This window comes from Globicephala melas, chromosome 4 (assembly GCF_963455315.2).
Source record: "Globicephala melas chromosome 4, mGloMel1.2, whole genome shotgun sequence".
In the NCBI taxonomy this organism is placed as follows: domain Eukaryota; kingdom Metazoa; phylum Chordata; class Mammalia; order Artiodactyla; family Delphinidae; genus Globicephala; species Globicephala melas.
In genome coordinates, this window is record NC_083317.1 from 18,651,053 (window position 1) to 18,678,483 (window position 27,431).

At 38.1% G+C, this 27,431-nt stretch overlaps 1 protein-coding gene across 6 annotated transcripts in view; it reads left to right on the plus strand.

Annotated features, from left to right (window-relative positions):
- APP (amyloid beta precursor protein) overlaps positions 1-27,431 on the plus strand; it is a 272,613-nt gene that overhangs the window by 180,001 nt on the left and 65,181 nt on the right. For all 6 annotated transcript variants that reach the window (XM_030880953.3, XM_030880952.3, XM_030880955.2 and 3 more), the window contains 5 exons: positions 1,617-1,750; positions 6,826-6,900; positions 7,606-7,764; positions 24,262-24,390; positions 25,277-25,376. In XM_030880953.3, coding sequence (XP_030736813.1) covers positions 1,617-1,750; positions 6,826-6,900; positions 7,606-7,764; positions 24,262-24,390; positions 25,277-25,376 — 597 coding nt within the window. The remainder of the gene's footprint in view (positions 1-1,616; positions 1,751-6,825; positions 6,901-7,605; positions 7,765-24,261; positions 24,391-25,276; positions 25,377-27,431) is intronic.

Consider the following 27,431-nt stretch of genomic DNA (forward strand, 5'->3'; position numbering starts at 1 on the left):
AGCAACGTCTGCATTGACAACTAAACTGCTTTTATTTTGTAAAGAAAGAATTATTAAACAGTGATTGAAGTAGAAGGGAAGAAATCCGAATGAATAGTTCTCTTTAAATTTATTATTTAATTATATAACAAGAAAGCTTTCTCTTTTTGGTTCAAATCTTGGAGCCTTCAGATTGGGAATTTTCAGATGTTTTCTTGAAACATGCGTAAAAGACACCTATCTTACGGTTTAGTTTCAAAATGACCTAGCAATTAATTCTTCTCATTTAAGTTCTTTTGGGGTTATTGTATCTCAGATATCTTAGATGAGATTAGGGAAGAAGAATACTTAGAACACTGGAGATAGTTGAGTAATCTTTTGAATAAAACACATAAATTGATTCGACCTGAGAACATAGTGAAAACAAACACCTAATTTCATTTTTCTGGTTGAACATGCTTTTTTTTTTTTTTTGGCTGCATTGGGTCTTCGTTGCTGCTGCGCACGGGCTTTCTCTAGTTGTGGCGAACGGGGGCTGCTCTTTGTTGCGATGTGCAGGCTTCTCATTGCGGTGGCTTCTCTTGTTGTGGAGCATGGGCTCTAGGGTGTGCAGGCTCAGTAGTTGTGGCGCATGGGCTTAGTTGCTCCACAGCATGTGGGATCTTCCCGGACCAGGGATCAAACTCATGTCCCCTGCATTGGAAGGCAGATTCTTAACCACTGAGCCACCAGCGAAGTCCCCAGGCTTTCTTGTTTAAATCAAAATCTTGTTTTCTTTTCATGTTTTCTTTTTTTAATAAGCTCATAAATGCACTGAATTCTCACTAGTCATTACTGATCTTTTGTAAAACTGCTGGTATAAGAATTATAAATCACTTGGCTCATGAGTTTCAGACATTTTTGCTTTATAGTACACTCTTCAGTTTTATGGGTATTTATTTTTCCACATAATATAGCAGTATATGCTGCAATTCAGTAATACTGCTCAGCAGTATTAGTGGAATTCAAAATAGAAATCACTTTCCTTTTGACAACTAGTATAATGAATTGGTTGACTATTGCCAAATTTGTGAAGGCAGAAAGATCTTTTTGTAATTTCAAAAATGAACTTGACATTTATGAGTTTTTTGGTACTGTTTCAAATACTGCTCACCAGCTATCTAAAATATATAGTGTAGGATTTATCTTTACTCTGAGGTGCATTTATTCTGCATAGGCTAATTTCGAGATTTCTTTGGGTTTTTCAGGAATCTTAAGGTGTGATATTGATACCACCATTTACTTTCAAGGTTACAAACATTAATCTAGCAAGGCATAGGTATTTGGTGCAACATATGTGTATTAAACACCAACTGTTTTTACTCTATGCATGCTTGTTTTGCAAAGAATTTTAAATATAATACTGTAATCGCAAAATGGACTGTTTTCAAGATTTTCCTTCACCCTATCCTTGAAAGGGGGGAAAGACATCCTTACTGTGCTGCAAAATGTCTCGTGGTCTCTTAAACAGCATTAACATCTTGTATGTGCTTCTTTACTAAGTTCTTTGTTCTGGAATAAACGGAAAATAGGGCTTTCTCTGAAATGACTGGATAGTCTGTCACTCTCCTCAAGCCTTCTTTCCTTCTACTTTATAGTTCCTACAACAGCAGCCAGCACCCCTGACGCCGTTGACAAGTATCTCGAGACACCTGGAGATGAGAATGAACATGCCCATTTCCAGAAAGCCAAAGAGAGGCTGGAGGCCAAGCACCGCGAGAGGATGTCCCAGGTACATGTGAATTTCCATCCTTCAGTCGTACAATACTGGGGAAATCTGGATTTGCCTCTGCCTCAGAGTCTCCCCAGGGGCCCTATGGTTGATGAATGCCTAGGGGTGGGTAAGGCTCTAATTTTATCCAGATCTTAAAGACATAACATTTTAATTGTAAATGTTTTCAACAAGGGCACCGATTTGGGGCTTTTTGCATTCTCCCTGAACTTGCCACCTAGGAAAGACCCAGGTATAGTAAGTATAGTAAGATTTTATAAGCACAAATTAAGTTGTGTGTACACCTTTCTTGATGGTTTTGTCACTCTGTTTAGCGTAGTCCTGTAATGGTGTTGTAAATTAAAATCACTTAAAATGTTCGTTAGCAGAGATGAATATTTTTGTATGGAATACCAAATTATGAAAACTTTGAACCTAACATTTCTTACCGAGTTAATTCATAGGACTATAGGAGCTTAAAACCAAAGTGAACCATAATGATCATTTCATCTAGTCCCATAAATGACAGATAATGCAGTAAACTTTCAAGCGTTTAGCTTCCCACTCTAGAACAAAGCAATATAAGTAACACAGAGGGGCATTTGGAACCCAAGCCTTTCTTGCTCCTAGTACAATGCTCTTTTCACTACATTGTGCTACAAATCCTGTTTTTTTTAATCATGTTCTTTATGAAACAAAAAATTGTTTCCAAAACAACTAATTTACATGTAATAATACCAACTACAATTTAAGTTATGCCTGCTACCAGGTGCTAGCTGTTGTATTAGAGGTAGATAATCCTGAGGATTTTAGTCCTTTGTCAGGTTCTTTTTTTTTTTTTTTAACGTGGACCATTTCTAAAGTCTTCATTGAATTTGTTACAATATTGCTTCTGTTTTATGTTTGTTTTTTTGGCCCTGAGGCATGTGGGACCTTAGCTCCCCAACCAGGGATCAAACCCTCACCCACTGCATTGGAAGGCGAAGTCTATAACCACTAGACTGCCAGGGAAGTTCCCTTTCTCAGATTCTTTATTCATTCGTTCAGTCGTTCAACAAATACGTATCCATCATTTACTTGCCAATCACCGTTCCAACTCATAGTCTATACCCTGAAGAGTGAACATGAAGAAATAATAGGAAAAGTCAGATTCAAGGAAATATAACTGAGTGAATGAAGAAAGAAAAATAGGGTTTTTCTTTAGGAAAGATACACACAATATGTAATCACTGTTGAGAAGGAGTAGGACGGCTATCAGCTGCCATACTTATTGCCACTGAAAAGACATCTTTTAAACTTAAATCCTGTCTCACTACTTGTTTCTGAAGCTCTCAGAACCTTGTTATTGCCCACAAAATCCATTTGTGGGAAAATGAAGGCCCCAAAAAGAAAAATAGCAAAATAAACACTGAACGCTCAGCTTGGCATTTCCAGTGCCTGCCCCCTCACCCAACCTCCTGCACCCCAAATCCAGTCATCTTACTTCCTCTCCCACCTCAACTGCTACCGTCGTCATATGGGCAGCCTTAAACCACTCTGCTCAACGTATGCTAAACCCATCACGGCCTCTCTCTGCTCTCAGCATTGATCTCTGGAAAGGTGTTCCACTCTTCTTCACGCTGGCACATCTCAGCCGTTCCTTACACTCACGTAGTCCTCAGAGTGAGATAAGCAGTCACTGCTCTTTTGCATTTAACTAAATATTTGCTCACCAGTTTTATTCCTCCAGCTGGATTGTAAACGTTTAGTCCCTATACATTTATATAAGTACCTTCCTAACCTTGCATTTCTATCTTGAACCCACTTGGTCATTATTTTTTTAAAAAAATTCAGATTCTGAATTTTTTCCATTATTTATTGGTCATTTTGAGCCTGTTAATAGCACTGATTTTAACTACTCTTTCAGATATTATAGATCTGTCCTAGAATAGTAACTTTATTTTAGCACACCTATTTAAGCCATGACTTAGTTCATATATGTTTTAATGGACTTTCTTCACCTTTTAGTTACTACCTATATCTGAGATAATTTAAAGAATGTTATCCTGGAGCAGAGAATGTTGTCTCTTAGATTCCAGGGATCATAGACGTATGAGATGCTTGAGATCAACATTTATCATCATAATCTATGGTACTGAATTCTGGAGACTGTTTGAACTTGCCTGCCTCTTAAATCTCTCTGTATTACTTGTCATTTTCTCTGCATGAAACAGCAAAGTCTTTGAATATCCATAAATCCGGATGATACTGATACTTTCATGCATGCAGTGGAAAATTGCTTTATAAGACTATATGGGGCCACTGTGAAGTCTAGAGCCTGAGAATTTTTAATTTAAAAATTTCATCTTTTAAAATGATTTTTATTACAGTTTTTTTATTATTTGTTTTCTTACGATACAGAGAATTTGGGGCTTTTGTTGTTGCTGGGGCTCATGATAACTCTGAACTTACAGATTTGTGTTGTTCTATGTTATGAATAGTATCTAGCAAATATAAGAAGGTGCACGATCATTTATTCCATATGATTTTAACAGTTTTACTATATCCTTAAAGTAAGGTTCTTCAAAATGGAAGTTGACCTTTCTCTACATTTATTATTTTTAACGATAGAAGCATCAACATCTTAGGAACGGCCTTTTCTCCTGTCACCAAATATAAATAAACTTAGCTCATCTGTTGGATTTGCCATTTTATAATGGCTAATTGGGCCACAGGGGACAAAAGCATGGTCTTTAGAGCCACAGAGATCTTGGTTTATATCCTTCCTTCTCCATCTTTTTCCTGCATAACTTTGAGCAGGTAACTTAACCTGATCCATAAAAATGGGGATGGCCGGGCTTCCCTGGTGGCGCAGTGGTTGAGAGTCCGCCTGCCGATGCAGGGAACACGGGTTCGTGCCCCGGTCCAGGAAGATCCCACATGCCAGGGAGCAGCTGGGCCCGTGAGCCATGGCCGCTGAGCCTGCGCGTCCGGAGCCTGTGCTCCGCAACGGGAGAGGCCACAACAGTGAGAGGCCTGCGCACCGCAAAAAAAAAAAAAAAAATGGGGATGGCCAAGGCTAATCTCATGTGAGAAATCAATTAAACGAGAGCGATTTTGGAAAGCTCTTAATATTGGATCTGGTATTTAGCAGGTCAGGAGTGATGCACTCTATTATCAGTGGACCTCAGTGGAAGCCATTGTTCAAAGGGAGATGTTGAGCCCACAATGTGTGTTTATCTTTCAGTAAGTAGGCCTAGCGTGATGGTGTAGGTGAATTGTTTTATTTGGAAGGATGGAGGATATTATTAAATTGCTCTGAAAATCAAAATTTTATTTCATTTTTATAGGAATGCTTATTTTCAATGCATTAGCTAAATAAATCTCCTTAATTATTCCATGGATTCCCCTGCTCAAAGATGAAAGAGCTGAATATAGAAAGGAAGATGGTAAAGATTTAAATGTAATGCAGGAAATCAGTTTTTCACATTCCAATAAGACATCTGACTTCTGTCTCAAACTAATTTTGAGATTCCTTACCTGAAGAATTTGTGGCAGAATACCGCCACTATGAACATTTTGGAAGCAGGAAATTCAAATATTTTTATTTCAAGGCTTATCTCATCTGTAAAGCAAAAGTAGTCTTCAGTAGCCCCCATCTCACAGGTGCTCTTCATTAACTCTTGGACCCACCGAAGCATCTGGGACAATATGTTTCTTTTCCTTCTATATCCTGTTCTTGTTCATAGCAGCTGCACATTTTCCCCAATTTTGCTGTGAACGTGTTAGATTATTTCTTATATGCTCTTCACTTGTAACAGAGAATTCATTCCATTCTTTTTTCTCCATAATTTCATGCACACAACACGGGGAAGCTTGTCTTGTACTTTATACAATGGATTGATGCTAACTGACAATGAAGTATCTAATTAAAAACTGACACGATGATGTGATGTGATATTCTCACAGAACTTCTCTATCAGTAGTTACTTACGCCAAGCTTCAAGGATGTCTGAAAAAAATCAGTTCCTTAGGAATAAATACCTGTAAATAACAGGCTCTTATAATACAGAAATCAGGGTTTCTTGTGCTTTGTATGTCCACAAAGTATGCAAGTAAACAGCTGTCAACAGACGATTATTTTGTTTACTGGATCTTTCTGTTCTTTATATTACCTTGCTCAGGTATGAGCTACACTTAAAAAAAAAAAAAACTACTTGATAGTGAGTAGTACACTTGAAAAGGAAAAGGAAGCTGTAAATGGTAAGAATCAAATATCGTTTCCTTTCAGCAGCATTCACAACTGCAGACTTTTCCTTTTTGCATTCAGATCAGTGAGTGAACTTCTCTCAGAGAAATCCAGAGTGAACATCATGGATGAGAAGAGGAAGTCTTATTTTCCTATAAAACAGATTATCCTGGTTACCAAATTAGTGTTACTTACCAAGAATACTTTTTGCTACATTCAGAACATTATAATGTGTACTGTCTTGGAATTTTTGGAGGAATTTAGAGTGTTCTTTGCTGTTGGTGAGGCAAGTTGGCAAGCAGAATGTTCTAATTGCCCCTCAGTTCTTCAGTGGGGTGGATCTTAGGATTTCTGACAGCTGAAATCTTCATTTCCTTCCTCTATTTTATACTTCTTGGTACTGTGCTCATGGCATGTGTACACATGCATAAAGTGTTACATATGTTTTTCCCCCCCTTCGTACTGTTTGAATTTTTATAACTTGCTTTCACAAAAGACTAAAACCAACGTGTTCAATTTAATGTTGGAAGACCTTGTACAGGTAATATATGCCTTTTAGGAATCGTTGACATTGGTGCACATCAAATAAAATGACTTTCAGCTATTTCTGAAAGTAATAGAAAAGAAAAAACACCAACTTTGTTTCAAAGAGCCATATAAAGGTGAACATTTATGTTTACTGTACTGCTGTGATAGAGTATATACATCTTAGTGAGAGGTCAAATATTATTGAGCTAGGAATGGAACGTGATCATATTTGTCATGTTTAAAATGTCAAATGTAGAAAAAAAAAACACAGTGATCTAGCTCATTAAATCTATATTTGAAGAAAGAACTGATGGTTTTAAATGATTTCCTCCTTTTGTAGGTCATGAGAGAGTGGGAAGAGGCAGAGCGTCAAGCAAAGAACTTGCCTAAAGCTGATAAGAAAGCAGTGATCCAGGTAAACCCTGAGTCCCTCCTCCACCAAGCATCACACCCTTGTTGATGTAGTGCCTGCACCTTTTCAAGCAACTGCTGGAACCTCATGCCTGATCGTTCCTATTTCCCTCAACTTGGACTACTGCTCATCATTGTCTAATAATTCAGTTGCTTAAACCCTGCCTTACTTTTGCTCCCAATTAGCTCATTATAATTCATTTCTTTAAAACTCACATTGTTACTTAAAGTCTAATTTTTATCAGTAATATATCTTTCTGGTTGCCATAATCTTCTGCTACTTCTTCCCCGTGGCAAATTTACATGATAATTTGAATTTTTGACTGGAACCCCTCTGAGAATTACCTTCAGTAAACCATGAGGTTATCATGATCATTTTCTTAAAGTTCTTTGAGTAAGAGAGGACTTTCATAAATATGCATGTAATTTAGAGTTTCAAGAGTATATACATTTATTCTACCTTACGGTTAGTCAAATCAGTTTTCAGTGACCATATAAAATAATGATTTACATTGAGAAATTAGGTCTGGGGCTGAAAAGCAGGGAAATGGAGGGGAACCCAGAAAACATGCTGAATTAGTCAAAATGTTGGAATGACTGAAGTCTTTGAACACAACAAAGTATATATCCCTTTTAAAAGACTTGAATTTGCTGCTCCGTCCTATTTGTCTGGTTCCCGATTGTCATGTGCCTCTGTTTGTGACGGCAGCATTTCCAGGAAAAGGTGGAGTCTCTGGAGCAGGAAGCAGCCAACGAGAGACAGCAGTTGGTGGAGACGCACATGGCCAGAGTGGAAGCCATGCTCAATGACCGCCGCCGCCTGGCCCTGGAGAATTACATCACCGCTCTGCAGGCTGTGCCACCTCGGGTAGGCCTCCCTTCACAGCTCAGGGCACAGCAGCCAGTAGGCATGGGGACACTGGAGACTGAAGGCCATAAGAAAGCAATCAGGAGAAGTTTCTAAGAGCACCATTATTCACAGGTTCAACCTCAGTCTGTTTTATCTTGAAGGTTAAAGGGTCACAGAGCAGCTGCCTCCATAGTACCATCTCTGCACAGTAGACACACCTTTCCAACGAGGGGTCAGACAGGCTTCCCAGGGACTCACAGTGCAAGACCTGATTTGAGTTGATATCCCTGGATGGTGACAGTTCATGATATAGTTGAAGTCAGGGAACCACAAGAGCTGGAAGGAATTTAGATGTAACCTAGCCCAGCCCCCTTATCATGTGATGTAACTGAGATCAAGAAAAGCTGAGATTTGGCTGGGTTATAAGGATTTTTAGTGGAAAAATAGGACCTAGAACTGAAATTTCCTGCTGAGAACAGCAGCCATATTCTCTGGGGATAGGAGCCCTATTTGGTCATGATGTCCACAGCAAAGGCGTTTATTTGTGGTATTCAGGGATAAATGCTCAGAAAGGCTTACCAAGCACTGCAAGCATAGGCTTCATGGGAGAGCTTACTTTGGATGTAAGGAACATTCTGAGCATGAGTGTGTGTACATCATGTCCGCTTGTTCTATCCATTACTGAGTGAGGAATATTGAAATCTCCAACTATAATTGTGGATTGGACTCTTTCTCATGTGATACCCTCAGGTTTTGCTTTGTGTATTTTGAGGATCTGTTCTTAGGTGCATAAACATTCAGTGTTGTTATGTCCTCTCTACCCCCCTTATCATTATGAAATGTCCTTCTTTATCCCTAGTAATATGTTTTGCTCTAAAATTACTGTGTCTGATATTAATTAAGATACTCTAGCTTTCTTTTAATGTATCATAGTGTATCATTTTTCCATCCTTGTGTGGCCTCTTCCGTTGTGGAGCACAGGCTCTGGACGCGCAGGCTCAGCGGCCATGGCTCACAGGCCCAGCCGCTCTGGCATGTGGGATCTTTCCGGACCGGGGCACGAACCCGTGTCCCCTGCATCGGCAGGCGGACTCTCAACCACTGCGCCACCAGGGAAGCCCCATTCTTGTGTTTTTGTTTAACCTATTTGTTTATCTTTGAAGTACATTTCTTCTAAGCAGTATATACTTGGGTCTTGCCCTTTAATTAAGAAGACCATTTAATGAAGTTATTGATATGATTATGCCTAAATCCATCATCATGCAATTTGTTTTCTAGTTGTCCCATCTGTTCCTCGTTCCCCCTTTATTTTTTGCTACCTTTTGGATTAATTGAATATATTTTATGATTCTATTTTGTGTCCTTTGTTGGCTTTTACCTTTAACTCTTTATTTTAGTGTTTGCTTTAGAGTTTGTAGAAAACATCTTTAACTTTTCACAATGGTATTATACCAGTACAAATGATGTTATACCACTTCCCTTATATTACAAGAACCTTACAATAAGTTACTTCCATTTCGCATTTCCTACTCTTTGGGCTGTTGTTGTCATACTTTTTCCATACTACATTATTGTTATTTCTTAAACAGTCAATTATCTTTTAAAGAGTTAAATAATAAGAAAAATATTTACTTACCTATATATTTACCATTTCTGGTGTTCTTTGTTCCTTGTGTAGGTCCATCTGGAATCATTTTTCTTCTACCCAGAGGACTTCCTTTAAAATTTATTTTAATGCATTTAGATTCGTAAAGAATTCTTTGTGCTTGGGTATGCCTGAAAATATCCTTATTTCACCTTTCCTTTAAAAGACATTTTTACTGGGATAGAATTCTGAGCTGAGTTGAAGTTTTTCTTCAATTGCCTTGATGTTGATGCTCCATTGTCTTCTTATTTGCATTGTTTGCAACAAAAATACTTATATCATCCTTTTCTTTATGTCTCTGTAAATAATATATCTTTTTTTTTTTTAATCTGGTTGCTTTTAGGGTTTTTTCCTTTATCACTAGTTTTGAGCAATTTGATTATGATGTGTCCTGGTATATTTCAACCTGCCATTAATCCCCTCTGGCTGTTTTTCATATCATACATTATAGTTTTCATGTCTAGAATTTTAATCTGGATTTTTGTATGTTTGTTTCATATTTTCCATATCTTTACTTAATTTTTGAACCTTTGGAATTTTGTTATTGGCTTTCCGGCATTGTGAAGTTCACCTTGTTGAGTGCTGGGTATTTTGGGATACCTATTACTATTCCTGAGCTTTGTTCTGTAATGCAGTAAATTACTTGGAAACAGAGTAGTTATCAACCTGTGGCTAGTGATTCCTCAATCCTGAAGCAAGATCCTTCTGAGTAATCTACCATGAATGTTGAGTTTTTCCATCTAGATCATGGAAACAAGTACTATTTCTGACCCTGTGTGAACACCAGACACTGTTACCGCTAATCCTTTTGGGTGATTTTTTTCCCCATGGCCTCATGTTTCTTTCATGTCTGTGCATTGATCATTAGTCAGCTGTATTCTCATAGGGTATCATCTCCAGTTTCTCTCTCTGAGCAACTCCTTCCTCTCCAGTATTTTTTCCTGTGACTGCCAGCCACCTCCGTCTCTTCAGACTCTCACCCCATATCTTCAGCTCTCTGGAATCTCCCAGGCTCTGACTGGGTTTCCACGCCTGGAGCCACAGCCTGGAAACTCAAGGCAGTAAGCTTGGGCAATTGTAGAGTTCATAATATGTTTCTTATTTCTCAGTGGTCTCTGTCCTTTACCTGGCATCTGATATCTTACAGAAATATAGTCCTATATAGTTTGTCCATTTTTTGGTGGTTACTGGCAGCAAGGTAAATCTAGTTTCCACTACTTATCTTGGCTGGAAATGGCAGTCTGTGTGTACACTATGTAACTAAACCAAAAAAACACCCACTTGCACTGATTCTCCTCGTCATTTTGATTTTTCTTTCTATACTAAGGTTCAGAGCAGAAAGCTCTGAGGAACCGTAAGAGAGCTCTGGTAGTCTTCCAGATGGCGAAATAGTATTGACCCTGTTTTACCAATGGCGTCACTGAGATTGAGTGGCTAGTTCAGGGTGACACCACTAGTAATGGACAGGGTGGAGCTGTGAGTCACAGGTGACCACCGCGGGGCCTTCTACCAGACCAGGCTTCCTCTCAGAACAGAAACCTTTTGAAAAAGAATATTCACATTAGCATTTTCATTTTCTCTTCAGAAAAACATCTGTCCTGGCACTGTTCAGTAAAATTATGTTTATGTATCTGGAGAATGAGTTCCTTGGTTACTGTCTTTTTTTACAGGACTTTATTTTGGGGTGCGGGGCCATCAGCATCATTTGCCAGAGCAAGGCAGGGCAGTGGGTGTTGAGACCAGAATCTGAACAGCTGACATTTAGTGAAGTGTTCCAGCTAAAAGTCCTATTTCTGAAGTAAGATCTTTGCTAAATGGTCATTGATAGAGCTAAAAGTAAGATGAGGACTGAATGGAGTCTTCAACAAATGCATATTTCATATCTTTCAGTTCAGTCCCATCAGCCATCACAGGAAAGACAGTGACAAGAATAATGTTTGCCAAAGCTTCTTGTGTTATCAAAGGGGATAATTTCAGATTTGGTCATAATCATGCTTGCCCAGAGTCAGGTGATCATGCCGTGTAGAATTAGACAACATGTTTATTTGAAATAAAAATTTTAAATTGGATTAAGAAGAACTATTTAACTGTCAAAAAATCAGATATTTGTTGATTGATCCAAGATTCATGTTGAATTCTTACCTAGAAATGCATAAAACTCTCCCATCTAATAAAAACTGGGACTGGGTAGTTACAGGCATGCAATCTTGGGATTACCTGCCATTTTTGTTAAGTTATTGTCTTTGTGGGTTTTATTTGAATTTTAATGTGTAGCTTGACATGGCACTTAGCTCCACACTTTGGAAAATGAGAGAAAATTCTAAATCCCTTCTTGAGGACTTTTATATACTGCTGTTGAAAGACATAAATCAGAAGCTTGCCAGTAACTCTCTGAGAAAGGTCATGTCTTGTATTGGAGCCATAAATAAGTATTTCTGAAACCTCCCTCATACTTACACAGTGCCTGGGAAATACAAAATATTTACTCAATGTTAGCTGAATATAAGAAAATGAATTAGTCAGGTGTTTTTTCTGTAGATTCTGTAGCTGATAATCACGTCAGAATAACTATCCCCTTAACCCTGACCACTTTTGCCAAATAGTCCCCAACTTCACAAACAGGAATCTGGAGCAACGCGGATTGTTTATACAGTCTCTTTGAAGCTTAGGTTTAATCCATGCTTTCATTTTTTTTTTAAACCCAAGCTTGGAAGTATGACGTGATGATGTTTTTGTGCAGCTGGAATTCCTTGGTCTACCACGAATTTCATTTGTGAGTCCCTGTGTCTGTGTGTGCTTTATGTTCCAAATTTCCTTTTTGATGAATTACATTCCTACTGGCTGATACACTGAATGGCCAACCTAGAAGTGCATTGTTTGAATCATATTTAGAATTTTTATATACATATATACTTCACATATTACAGTTGTTAAAACAGTCTCTCCATGTCCGTCCATCCTCTTTCCCCCTCTCTCAACCCCCAGGAATAAAAAAATTAGAATGCAGTTGTGTCTTTGCACTAGGATAAACTCTTAATCTGTAGAGGGCTAGTAACTCTTCTAAGGACCAGCTCTTCAAAATTTTCACTTCTTTAAAAATTTCCTTGGAAAAATAAAGGAGTTACACTTTTTTTTCCAGAAAAGTTAAAGTCTTCTCCAAAGTGGCATCACAGGTTGTTAAACTTCTATCACCCTTGGAGGCCTTTAAGCTACTAAACATAAGTACTGCTTTAAACTAAATTATCATCACAAAACACAGGACTTTGGCTTCTTACTTTCACAGAGCTCAAATTGATGCAACTCATGAAATAATGAGTTAAATACTATCTGAGCCTTCCCTCCTGTAACTGGCAGAGTCTACTTCATAGATGGAGAAAAGATTATGCTATTGCCTGACTGTTCAACATTCTCTGTAATCTGAAGAGAAACTATACTTAAGTGGGATCCCATATAGATAAACTAAAGGCCGCATAGGAATTTCTGTTTAAAATAAACTTTCCATTGTAGGCTTAGGTCTGGAAAAATTTAGGAGCTGGAGTAAGAACTGAAATGTTTTAAAGATAAGAGACAAAAAGCCAAAGCTTTCTATGTAATTCTGGGATTTTTGGTGTCTTTACAGATACTCAGTCTAAATCTCCATTAGACAACATCCTAATTACTATCCTGACTTCAACAACTTTTAAGAATTTTCTATGTAGAAGAAAGAATTAAGAAACATTTTCATGTATGTCTGTGTGTCTGTGTGCCAGTAGTGTTGTTTTGGTTTTTATCCACTGTCTCAGGAGATATCTTATCCATACTAAATTTGGATACTAAATACTGCATTGCAGCCATCTTATCCATACTAAAATTAATTTCATGTTTGTATCTGATGCTTCACACTCAGACTCTCAACATTTAATTGAGCAAAAAAATTGGGAGGCAGTTTCTTTAGCACCTGCACTCTTTCCTTTCTCATTTCTTTTCTTTTTTTTCTAATTGAAGTATAGTTGACTTACAATATTATATTAGGTTCAGGTGTAAAACATAGTGATTATATATTTTTATGGATTGCATACCATACAGAGTTATTATATAATATTATTGACTGTATTCCCCATGCTGTACATTACATCCCTGGGACGTGTTTGTTTTACAACTAGAGGTTTCTACCTCTTAATCCCCTTCACCAATTTCACCCATTATTCCCCTCTTCTCCTGCTGGTGACCATCAGTTTGTTCTCTGTATCTGTGAGTCTGTTTTTGTTTCTTTATATTTGTTCATTTGTTTTATTTTTTGGATTCCCCATATACGTGAAAACATAGTATTTGTCTTTGTCTGATTTATTTCACTAATTATAATACTCTCCAGATTCATCCATGCTGTTGCAAGTGTATATACCACACTTTTTTTTTTTTTTTTTTTTTTTTTTTTTTTTTTTTTTTGTGGTACGAGGGCCTCTCACTGCTGTGGCTTCTCCCATTGCGGAGCACAGGCTCCGGACATGCAGGCTCAGCGGCCATGGCTCACGGGCCCAGCCGCTCCGCAGCATGTGGGATCCTCCCGAACTGGGGCACAAATACGTGTCCCCTGCATCGGCAGGCGGACTCCCAACCACTGCGCCACCAGAGAAGCCCTATACTACATCTTCTTTACACATTCATCTGGCAGTTGGCACTTAGGTTGCTTTTATATCTTGGCTATTGTAAATAAACCTACTATGAACATTGGGGTGCATACATCTTTCCGAATTAGTGTCTTCATTCTCTTTGGGTAAATACCAAGGAATGGAATTGCTAGATTGTATGGTAGTTCTATTTTTAATTTTTTGAGGAATCTCCATGCTGCTTTCCATAATGGCTCTACCAGTTTACACTCCCACCAACAGTATACTAGATTACTTCAGCCAAATGTTAAATTTTCTTGAGATTCCTGAAAATGTCTTCATACAATTCTTTAGTAGAATGATTTGTGAGATTTACTATGAAGGAGCACGGTTTTTTCCCTAAATTGAGATTTTGCTCACTGCTGTTAGGTGTATTTTAGCAGCAGGGCAATACGTGTTCAATAAAAAGTAGCAATCGTTGGAGAAAATAAAAGGCAGCAATTAGTTGGTATGCCGTGGCAGGCAAACTAGTGACAGCACGAGGAGGTACCAACTAAATCAGTCTTTAGCCAATATGAATGTTGGTGTAACTATATGTTTTATAACGTAAACAGAAACTGAGGTGCTAAACTTGACTGCTTTTGTTTTTATATAATTTCTAACTGCCCTTCTCCCTGCAGTTCTTCATTTTCTGCTAATCACTTCTGGTCGCAAAAGAAATAGGAAGCGTTGATAGAATATATGTAGATAATATATATCTCCAAGGTAAATATACTGCATCTACACCTCAATATAATGGATGGTAAATAAATTAGAAGTTATTTGCTGACATCTTAATATGTGAAGGCACTGAGGAAGATGAGCACTAAGAAGTTTCAAACATCCTACCCTCAAGTTTTTTGTTGTTTTTTTCAATTTATTTATTTTTGGCTGCCTTGGGTCTTCATTGCTGCGCGTGGGCTTTCTCTAGTTGCAGTGAGTGGGGGCTACTCTTCGTTGCGGTGCGCAGGCTCCTCAATGCAGTGGCTTCTCTTGTTGCAGAGCACGGGCTCTAGGCACATGGGCTCCAGTAGTTGTGACACGCGGGCTCAATAGTTGTGGCACATGGGCTTAGTTGCTCCGCGGCATGTGGGATCGTCCCAGACAAGGGCTTGAAGCCGTGTCCCCTGCATTGGCAGGCGTATTCTTAACGACTGCGCCACCAGGGAAGTCCCCAAGTTTTGAATATAATCAAAATTTTGTAAAGCTGATCAGAATGTACTTAAAAGATTACTGGCTTGAAAATCATCTTTGAGGAATATAATTATCCTGTACCTTATATATTTATTATTCATTCATTCATCATTCATTTATTTTTAGTTGAGGTTTGTAAAATTTGGTGAGCACAAGGGGACTTGTTAACTTGAGAGCTTTTAAGGACAGACCCCATATCAAATGGTGGGTGGAAAGACAAATGGGAGAATTCTCATTTATTAAACAAAGTCCTATAAACTGTGCTGTGTGGTTTGCATGCTATTCCGGAAAAGCCTCTCAGTATTACGTCTTACCTTGCTTTGAATCTTTACCTAGCTGAATAGACAGATCTTACTAAAGACCAGCAGGAAGTGTGTAATGAGAGACACTAGTGTTTTCTGTTTTTAATTGAATTAAGTTAAATAGAAAATTAAGATGTATGTAGGCAAGGCATCCACTTGAAAGCTGTCCTGTGCCTCTGAGACCCTATTCCTCACCCAGATTCCCTCCATAGCAGAGCCCCACTTAGTCACTGTCTTCAAAGTCGAAATAGCTCTTCATCCGATGCTGTCAAACATACAGCACTGGGATGTCATATTTCGTTCTAGCAAAGGTTGCACATACATATTTATATGTCAATACCTATTTTCATTCATTCTTGAAAATGAAAGCCCATTATGAAAACATAAATATTTAGTTGTTTTAGACAAATGCATAGCACATTATTTAATAATCCAGTGGTTACTTAACTGTCTGGCGTTACAGATATCTGCCCTACAGAACAGATAGCAACAAGGGATCTTCTCCCTAGAAACGTGTGTGTGTGCACACAAAATTACACATAGGTTTCCTTATATTGTTTCTAGGAGGTCAAGGCACTGTGGTTAGGTAGAGTATGAGAAGAGAGTGAAATTGAAAGAAATATAAATGTGCATATCTTAGAACATGGTGTAGCCACTTGGGGGATTTGTGAAGCAAAAATGCCGAAATCTAAGTATGAATATACAAAATTGAAGCATATTGTAATTCTCTCTTAAGAAGTCAAGAGTATGTCATAGTTGGCATTTGTCAGATGATCAGACCATTTGACAAATCTTTCTGAAGGTCTGTGGTATCTTAAAACATCTTTTGTTTACGATTTCTTCCTCAACTCTGCGGGCTTTGCCATCTGGGTTGCGTTAATAATCCTGTTCATCACTGAGGGCTTCAGCATGTTTCACTGCGTGACTAAACGAGAGTTGAAGACATACAAATCCAAACACTTTCTGGCGCTTCTTTGCTCGCAGGTCAGCAGATCCAAGCTCTGTATCCAATGGATGCTAAGCTGGTCCAAAAGCATAAATCATGGGGTTTGGGCCAGATCCTAAATTTCAGTTCTGTATGCTGTCTTCATTGATGTATAGCTGGGGTCTGTGTAACTGAAGAAAGAACCGGTCCCTCTGCTCTTAGTACTCTGACACCAAATATGTGTGGGGTTTTCCCTCCCATAAAATAATTCTGACACTAACTACCTGTAGTTAGCATAGATCGCCACGGGTTAAGGGTTCAGTCCCACAAGGCTGCCCCCTCCCTCACTTCAGAAGCCAGTCGCAAAATCCTAGATTTTCACCTTGTATTTCTGATGCACCAGCTATAAATCAAGGGTCCCCATGACCTGCTCCTCAGGTTTGATAATTCACTAGAACAACTCACAGAATAAGTACCTTATTTACTGTTAGCAATGTATTGTAAAGGATAGAACTCAGGAAGAGTTAGATGGAAAAGACTGTAGGGCACAGTATGGGGGAAGGGGTGTGCAGCTTGCATGCCCTCTCGAGGCGTGGTACCCTCCTGGCATCCCAATGTGTTCTCCAGCTGAGAAGCTCTCTGAATTCCATTGCTTAGGGGTTTTCTTGGGGAGGTTCCATTAAGTAGCCATGAATGATTAAATCATTGGCTATTGGTGATTAAACTCAGTCTCCAGCCCCTCTCCCTTCCCTGGAGATCAGAAAACGGGGCTGAAAGCTCCAACCCTCTAATCATTTGGTTGGTTCTCTTGTGTCTGGAACCAAGGACTAAGACCAAATATTGGTTCCTCTAAGCAACCAGTTCCCATCCTCCAAGAGTCACCTCATTAGCATACAAAAAGATACTCTTATCTCTCTAAGGGTCTAATAAGCTCTTGTGTCTGGAACCAAGGACTAAGACCAAATACTATGACAAAACATGCTCCTGCCACCAAATTTTATAACTGTTTCAGGAGCTCTGTGTCAGGAACTGGGGTCAGAGACCAAACATGTATTTCTTTTTTTCTGGTACACGGGCCTCTCACTGTTGTGGTTTCTCCTGTTGCGGAGCACAGGCTCCGGACGCGCAGGCTCAGCGGCCATGGCTCACGGGCCCAGCCACTCCGCGGCATGTGGGATCTTCCCGGACCGGGGCACGAACCCGTGTCCCCTGCATCGGCAGGCGGACTCTCAACCACTGCGCCACCAGGGGAGCCCGAAACATGTATTTCTTATGTCACGGTAACCAAAATAAATTATTGCTGAGAACTAGCAAAATATCCCAGAAACAAACTAAAACCTACCAGATATGACAAACTGTCCAGAGGTCCCTAATTTGTGAGTGACAGGATTAAAACCACCCTTATTTCCCATATTTTATAGTACAGTATAAACACCTATTTTTAATTACCAAGTTTGCCATCTTATAACTTGGAACAAGTGACTTAATTAGAAGGATTCTTTCTCCTCTATTTGCAAATTGGGGTTAATCATTCTACTTTTTTGTAATTAGCATTGTCTAGCTTTTTGTTAGCCATAATTAGAAAAACAAAAGGATTAATCGAAGGTTGAGATGAGACTGTGAAGTAGAAAGATATCTTCCTCCCTGAGAAGAGAACGATTGTTAGGACAGACTATAGAGGCTTTGGTGCCTTGTCCCTATTAGGAAGTCGTCTGCCTCCTTGTGGAGGAGGGATGGGATGGGAGATGGCTTTGCCTGTGTACTGCTGTGCTGTGTTACAGAGCCAAATAGTAATCTGGATATGCTGGGAAGGGATATATCTAATGCCTCCATGTTACCAAAGCTGGAGGAACACTGAATGGAGCCGCGCATGAGAATCTACTCCCATTTCCTCTGTTGCTTCTTCAACACTTCTATGTTCAACCTGACATAGAATTGTCATTTGCCTTCTTACAGTCATGTTAAACTATTACAAAAATCACTTATGTGCTCTTCTGAAGAAAGCAATATGCAGTGGACTTTAGCTCAACTCCTAGTTTTAAACCTTTGTGATCAAAGGTTCCCGTGGAAGCTTCCCCAAATGGGTTTTTTTTTTCAGATTTTTCTTGCAGCCGTGAGAGTGCATGTGAAATGCCGAGGGAGGTCTACCGTGGCAAAATAAACTCATCCAAGAGACCATCTCAAGCGGAAAGAGGATAAACTCTCTTAAGGGAGTTTTTTAAACCTGCACACAGAGATTTTGTACATTGTACATCTATGTGCTCAAGATATCTCAAAATCCAAGATGTAGAACTGTGAAAATAATGGCCCTGAACCTACTTATGAAAACAGGAGAGAATTGCATTTTCTTGGTAGGTGATTAACTTCCCCAGTCACAGGGTTGGAAACAACTAGGGTTCAATTTAATGCTTCAGGAGAGGGTTTTCTGAATACGTCCCTTGTGAACTAGAAAGGTTAGGGTGCTTCCCCATAAAGTGACTCATTTACTTCCTTCTTGACAAGATTATGCTTAGGGCTTTTAAAGGCTCTTGACAGATCATTCCCTCCCATCAGGAGATGGTTTCAGGCACAAGTGTCTGTTATGATAAGACGCCAGATTTCTACATCAAGCATAACGCTGCAGAGAGGCAGAGTGGAGCTGAACAATTGTGTCTTAATGTACCACAGTTCCAAGTGAACTGTGGAATAGAAAGCTACCCACTCAGACGTGATTGGCATTGAGTCAGTCAAATGTGTCTGATTGATCCAAAGTCCATGGACACCAAGTTTATGAAATTGCATAAAAGAACCAAGTGAAAAAGGCAATACATCTGAGAAGTGGGAACATTAATTTCTTAAAGTTACCTTTTAGAGGGAAAGGCTGTGAAATTTCTTTCAAAATTCCATGCATCAGCCTGACATCAAAACCCAAGCCACAAGAAGACAAACTATAACATCTTTTGAAATTAAGGATATGAATCTTGTGGACACTGGGGTTTGAACATTCTGTAGAGCCTATGAAATATTTTCTGGGAAGAGTTCCCCATTAAAACAGCTCCCTAAAGGACCCCAACAGACTGGGTGGATAGATCAGTATGTACCAAAAAATTGGGAATGCATCTCTTCTTGGTTGAGAGATGGTTATTTTCAACTCAGATGCCGTGAAGGATATATTTTGCCCCTGGAACTACTTGTGCAAGTTATATTTAGCTCTAGGTTATTCATTAATTTAATTAACATTTTTTTGACAACCAAATTATGCCAGGAACTGAGCCAGGAGTTAGTGATATGTTACACTCTTGTTCCAAGAGAGGGAAATGGTTAATGTTCCAAAATGTAAATCTTCTATTTTCAGGTTCAGTATAATCTATTTTAGTAGGGCCTACTCTTAATCCTTTACGAAATTTCTTTTTGAAATGATTTTTTTTAATGCAGTGTGATTGTGAAGTGAATTTAATGTGTACTGAAAAGTGCTACATCTGATGCAAATAGATGCTTTGTAATTATGGGCTAAACACTCAGAAACAATAATGACAATAAAAAAAGGATTGGATATAATTAGTCCCCCTGGGGCAGACCTTTTCCTTTTATTATCTCTGTTCTTTGCTATAATTTTTAATAATAAGATTAGCCATTCAATGGCAATATAACCAGATTTCAGTATTAATGCATAGAATATTGTGGAATGAGGGGAATTTGGCAGAAAAAAATGTTATTACTAGTTACAGAAGATGTTAAAGACTTGAGAAAGGTTGAAATTATATGCATAGAGGTTAAAATGTTTCCTAATCTCTGCTTACTGCCAATATCCTTACAATGAGCCACTGAATTCTTAAGCTTGTTTTTCTAATCGCCTGAATAATCCTGTCTTAAATGTAAGGATCATGACAGTAGAATAGCAGTTACTTTAAGAGAATATATTTCTATAGATACCAGGTATTTTTTCCTATCATTTCTATATGAATGTTCTGAGTTTTTAATTAAAATTTTAAGAAATTCATCTTTGTCCTAACATAATGAAATAAAATTCCCGAAACAATGGAGGTTCCCTGTTATTCTGTGATATGTGAAATAGCTCTAGAAATAGTTTTAAGCCTTGGAAATTCTGCGTTCTGCCTAAAAATTGTAAAGGCAGTTATTTCTGTATTTGAATGAAACACTCATGAATCACATACCAAAGGCAGAACTCTTTTTTTTTTTTTTTAACTAAAGCAAATGAATATACAGAAGTACAAAGGAATGTTATCTATTTTTCTTTCTTAACTAAAATAGCGTTTATGAGGTATCGTCTGCCATTTCATTTGACATGATTTGTCTGTCTACTCCAACATAAAAACTAATCTGATTTCTTTTATTTTTCATTTCTAAGCATGATCATTAGAAATATATTTACGTGAATAAGTCAACCAAACAGAACCTTGTAATTCATTTAATGAGGGACGTCAGAGTGTCTTTCTGAGTGTCTTCCTGAATTCTGGTGTCCTGAGGTGTAGGCAGTGGGAAGAAAAGGCTGGTAGATGCACGCGCAGTGTGTATCTGAACTCACATAAACAGTGATGAGGTCATGGCTTACACTGGGCTCTTAGGGCTTATTATCCTCACAGGAGCTTTGTTCCCCAGCAGAGAGAGGCCTGGGCCATCACGAGAGCCCGGTGTGCTACTGTTTCATTGTCAAGCTCTAGGGATTTGGGGGAGAAAGTTAGGAATATATTTCTGAATATACTTCTGAAACATATAAAGAAATGTCGGTATTAAAGGAGATAAGCAATTTTCAGCATTCGAACACATTCACCATTTAATTATCCATCTTAGTAGAAGATGAGGATGGATTTAGAACTAGAATCCATGAATGTCACAAAAGCCTAACTTTTTATTAATACCTATAATCTTTTTCCAGTAATCCTAAACAGATTGAAAGAGGACCTTCCTATCTTGCTATTTCTCCTCCCTACATCCGAGGCATTAGCTAAAGCACAGCGGAATGCCAAAAACCAAGGACAATATTTCCAAGATTGAACAAATCTGGATGATTTTCAGCACAATTAAAAGAGCGGATATTAGCGTGTCCCAAAATAATATTATCTGAGCTTATAAAAGCTAGAAATCCAGGCAAGGACTCCTAGAACAGGCTCTCATTTCTAACTATTCAGCGATTTTTTTCAGTTTCCAGTTCTATAGGTTACTTTGTGGAACATGTCTTTGGTGTGGTCCATTTTAGAGTTTCCTTGAAAGGCAGGGTCACATAGTGATCAGGAGAACGGGCTCGGAGCCAATGTTGGGCTACCTGTTCTTGCTGTACCCCTGACTAGCTCTGTAACTAAATGGAACCAGCTTCGTAGTCCTAAACCTCCTTTGTGCCTTGTTTGCTTCATCAATGTAGTGGGGCAAGCAGCTGCACCTCTGTCACAGGGTTGATAGGAAGATTTAATGAGTTACTATGAATAAAGCACTTGAAACACAATCTTATTCATATAAGCAGTGAATAAGTGCTGAACTGTTATTGCTTAGAAGAAAGGGAAAGGGGGAGGGGATGGAGGTAGGGACTGAGTAGAAGAAATCAGCGTGTACTGAGTAGCAGCTGTGGATGCAGCGTTGTGTGAGTAACTAACAACATTTTTAACTCCCACATACACCGTATGAAAGATCATTATCTGAATGGTACAGATGAAGCTTAGATATTTTGTGACTCGTGTTTATTTTAAAATTAATGTTAACATTAATAATAGCAAGTGGGAATCGATACTGTTTGTGATGATAGTGGAAAAAAGCAGTGGGGGGAGACCCAAGTGTCAGTTGGCAGAATTCAGCTTAGAGCAGCAATGCCAAGGCCAGTTTGGAGCAGTTATATCCTAGTGCCCATGCTTGGAGGTGACAGTCCTCTGAGGACAACATGCCTTGTAGAAACATTTATAGGTGACTGACTACAAAAAAAAAAAAAAAAAGAAAAAGAAGAAAAGAAAGTTATGATGAAAAACAATCTTTATGTTCAATTGAAGTATTTTTTTTCTTATTTGAGCTCTTAAAGAAAAAAAAATCCATTTTCTTTAAAACAACAAAGCCTTTTCAAGAGGAAAGAAATGAAATAGAGCACCTGAGAAAGCACATTCAGCCAGTCGGCTGGGACACCTTTGATGAATGCAATTAGTTGCAGTCTCCAATTTTGGAAGCATAATTGCAGTAGAACTAGAGGGACTTCTTTAGGACTTGGTGTTGAATAAGGAACAAGCATGTATATAATATCCTGATTGCACAGTCCTGCGTATAAAATATCCATTGCATTCAGCAACACTCGGCCTTTGATTTCTGACCCCAAACTCACCTTTTTTAAATATATATATTTAAAACCTATTGTCTTTTAAATATGTATATTATCGAAGAAGTTTGTCGGTTTTTATCTCTTTTACTACTTTTCAGATTTAAAGGGCCATTCCCTGATTTGTAGGGTCAACCAGATTTCAGAGTACCAGTGAAAATTGTAATGATGTGTTGCCCAAAACTGTTTCAAGCTGTGATATCTGCCTTTTTTGAAGATTATGGAGAAGCATATTAGGATAAAAGGATAAAAGAAATAAATAAGGCAGATGAACTCAGGTTTACTTTCTTTTCATTGTATTTCTTTGTTTTTCTTAAGTATAGGAATGTGGCCTATGGAAGGTATAGTACAGAGCACCCTTTCTGAGTCAGGCACTGTATATTTTGTGATTCCTGATAAAGAAAGACAAAATCTAGCCCTTAAGAATCTCACAGTTGAAAAGAGCAGTCAGAAATGCAATAATGAGGGTTTGCATAGCATTTCATGGGAGCACAGAGAAAGGGTACCACCTCCACCTGGCATGTCAGGGAGGTGGCCCTAAGCTAAGCAACAGGAGAAGGGGAGGCACAGTCCATAAGGTATTGGAAAACACATACACCATCTCTGAATAAATTCTGTACCTTCCAACTGGCTTTCAAGGTGCCCATGACTCACAGGTTAATAATAACTAGATAGAACCAAATGGCCAAAATTCTATTTCTGATATGAACTTGCATAGGTAATTTTTCTTTGTTTGTTTTAATGAAGAAGAAACATGTATCTTTGGAAATCATTTTTAAAAATCATAGTAGAATGCATGTAGCAAGAGAATTGTTAAAGATAGAGAAAGCAGACCTTGTCCCTTTTTTTTATGAGGATGAATGCTTTCAAGTAAGACTGGAATAAAAATGAAATGGAATCAATTAGAAAAAAAATAGAAGCACTTAAGAAAAAACTTAATTGTTGCTGAAAGAATTAGAATCTGATGGCGTGGAAAGGATTTAATTAAACTCCAAAGTAAAATAATACATTGGCCTTTCTCCCAGAAAAATATGATGTCTCTTAGAACTTATCAGCTATTTCTTGGCCTGCAAGTTAGTAGTGGTTATCTATTATTTTTCTCATTTTGATTATTACATGCTACTGATGGTGGGATTATTTGTGCAACAGTTACTGCTGAGACAACCGTTAAGACTGTGCAGATAGAATTGTAGTCTCATATGCCCCTGTATATTTGGGTGGGAAAATGGAAAGTACCTAACTTAAATCTGACAGATCCAAAATCAACTGTCCTTCAATAGCAGAAGACACTATTTTAAAAAAAAATGTTAACAAGGATAGCCATCATGATATGTGTCAAATGCTAAATGCTGTTACAGAAATGAAAAGTGACCAATCAAATAAGAATTACCTAGTAAGAAGGGAATGGAGAATTGCAAAAACGTGACTCACAGTGCTTTCACATCATGGAATGAACTAGCGGGACCTCTGACCCAAAGCCATTGGAAGAAGCAATATTTTGGACAAACCTGAAATTTTTTCTTCCCCTACAGCCTCGTCATGTGTTCAACATGCTAAAGAAGTATGTCCGTGCCGAACAGAAAGATAGACAGCATACCTTAAAGCATTTTGAACATGTTCGCATGGTGGATCCAAAGAAAGCTGCTCAGATCCGGTCCCAGGTAAGCACAGAATGTGGTAATCATGCAACTTGGACAATTCAGTGTTCTTGCCCTTTGAGTTGGATCTTTAGGTATTTCCAGAATAGCCATGGGTGTTGGACCTGTATAGCAAGAGTTCTTTAATACCTGGTAAATTCTAAAGGCTTGTCCTAGGGCAACATGTGGTTTGGCACTTTCTGAGTTATGAAAATAACAAAGAATATAAAAATCTTGAGTGTCTACTGCTACTGATTCTTAAGGAACCATCAAACTCTGATGACTAAAATGAAAACAAAATTGTATAAACCAAAACCGCTAAAATTTGGTTCAACTAAATTATAGAAGACAATCATAAACTCCATTTCTACTGTAATGCTTGGAGATAATGTGAGACTAAATGAAGCTTGGTAGTGATAAGTTTTATACTCTGCCATTTTCAAAACTTGGCAACTGGGATCTACCTCTGGAAATCTAAAATTTTACATTTCCTTAAACAGAAAACTTTTTTGAAATATCTATCATGAAATATCTATGTTTCATGTGAAATATCCATATGATCCCATCTGTTGGAAACTTTGCAAAGACATATATATATATGGAGCATCAGAGCTTATTTAGGAATCTCAATATTAGGAATCAGAATTGGGCAGAAATGGTCTTTTCAATTGGCTTTATATCTTATGGTTACAAGCATATAATATAATGGAAAGTTTAAAGCAGCTCCAAAGTTAGAGAACAAAAAATGAGGGAATAAGAAAAATAAAGATGCCCTTTCATGTTCAAAGTTCCAGCAGCATTTTGTCAGTTTTATTTGGGAAGCTTGTATCTGTCTGCGGTGCTTGGTAAGGAAAATAACTCCTCCTTACTCCAGAGATGGTTTACCTGGAGCTATCATCCTTTGCTGCAGGTTATGACACACCTCCGCGTGATTTACGAGCGCATGAACCAGTCTCTCTCCCTGCTCTACAATGTTCCTGCTGTGGCTGAGGAAATTCAGGATGAAGTTGGTGAGTGAGCTGTTTTTTCTAGTTCTGTGCATATAAACATATTTTCCTCCTGTAGGAGAAAATCAGGGAACTGAGTTCATCTGCATCAGGAATCATCAGTGTTTTAATATGTGGAAGGAAAAAGAGCAGATTCCCTTGTACAGTGAAGCTACTGGGGAGTGAAAGTTGCTCTCATCTTAGCAATTGCATCAGGTCTTAACTGCATACTGACAAAAGCCGAGGGGGATGTAATTTGACTTTGGTCTATTTGTGTGATAATGAGCCACTTGTTGTTGGATTATACTTGTCAACAGTTTTCTAATTTAGTCAATCTTATAAATATCACCTTATGATGCTTTGGTACTTTACAGTTTAATAGAAACAACCCTTCATCTCTTAATTCTTTATTATCATAATCTTATGAGTGCCATGATATCCTCATTTTTCAGATGAAGGAGCCCAAACTTACAATTTAAGAAACTTGCCTATGTCATGCATATCCCAAGGAGCACAGCAAAACCACAAAACTCTGACCTTTGACTTTGAGGTTATTGTTATATTCAGTAACACATCTTTCTTTGATGCATGCCCTGCCCCCTGCATAGCCATGAGTGTTCTCTGGACCACATTGTTGTTTAACCTTAATTAACTATATGCCCGCTATCTTTCATTAAACTTTTAAAATAATCATACACTCATAAGAAGTTGGAAAAATAATACAGAGTAGTCCAAGGTAGACATCACCCACCTTCCTCAGCAGTAACATCTTATGTAACATCATGCATTATCAAAACCAGGAAACCGACCTTGTGTGCCCACTGTCTCCTATGGCCCTAGTTTTCGTAATGACATCTTTAATATTTCGTATGAGTAAGTTCTCCCTTTTCTGTTTTTCTTGGAAAGGGAGTAAAGTATCGCATAACATAATTCTCCACAAACCCCCAAAATGCCCATATTTGTTTAACGTTGCCTCACAGAAGTACTTAGATGCAATTACCCTAGTGCATCTTTCAACATAAAGCAGATGTATGAATCCAGGCGATATGGTGCATAAACCATCTGTAAATAAGCAATATGTGTGTGGTGGATCCCTCTCCATAATGAGTCCTGTTCTTTCTTAATTGGGTTGGAAGTAGATGCTTAATTTGGTTTAAAACAGATGCAGGTTATCTGAAAACAGAACACCCAGGATGTTGTAGATGGTGTACCGGTTGCAGGAATTCCTGCTCTGAAGTGCCCAAAACACGGCTTGGCTCGATTTTTACATTTCATAACAGTGCTGTTCTACTCTTCTTTTTTCTAACTTAGTAATACCTTGCAAGTGTTGTTTGTATTACTACCAAGTAGTTGGCACTTATCAGGTAATAATGGTCTGTTCAGTGTTGTGTATTAACACACAGGATCCTTTCTTTAAGAAACGAATATTCTTGTTATATATTAGGATAGACACGTGTAAGGAACCTTTAAAATACTGTGTATTAAATAAGTATAAGAAAGGCCTCCAATAAGTTGTAGAAGGGACAAAATCAAAGAAAAATCACATTCTTAATGAACTGAAGCTCAAATCTTCTAGATGAATGTATTTTGGCCTTATAGCCATCTTATCAAGCTTATTTTCATAAGGAACTTCAACTGAGGTGTTGCCAGTCATACCAAACTATAGAGGAATAAGCCATTGCAAAGGACTAGAATATTTCACTCTCAGCCAGTAATTATGGTTGACTCTTTCTAATTAAATTACCAGACGTTTTCATTCAGCAAAATACTACTGAAAGCAGTGACCACTAATAAGTCGCAGTTCCACAGAACAGATGGTGATTCAGCTGTCTTGAGTGTTGCAAAATGCCCCAAGAGTAGAACCACACACTAAACTTCAAATCTCAGTGGCAGGGAGAATATTCCGATAACTAGAATCATAGAATTTTTTCTTTAAAAAAAAACTGTTAAGTAAGCTTAAGAGCATGTCATTTTTAAAAATAGTTTTGTCATTCTGAGTACACCGAACACCGAATCCTAAAAGATAATCATTTAAAAAATCTTTCTTGCCTCCATTTTTATTTATTTTTTATTATTTTT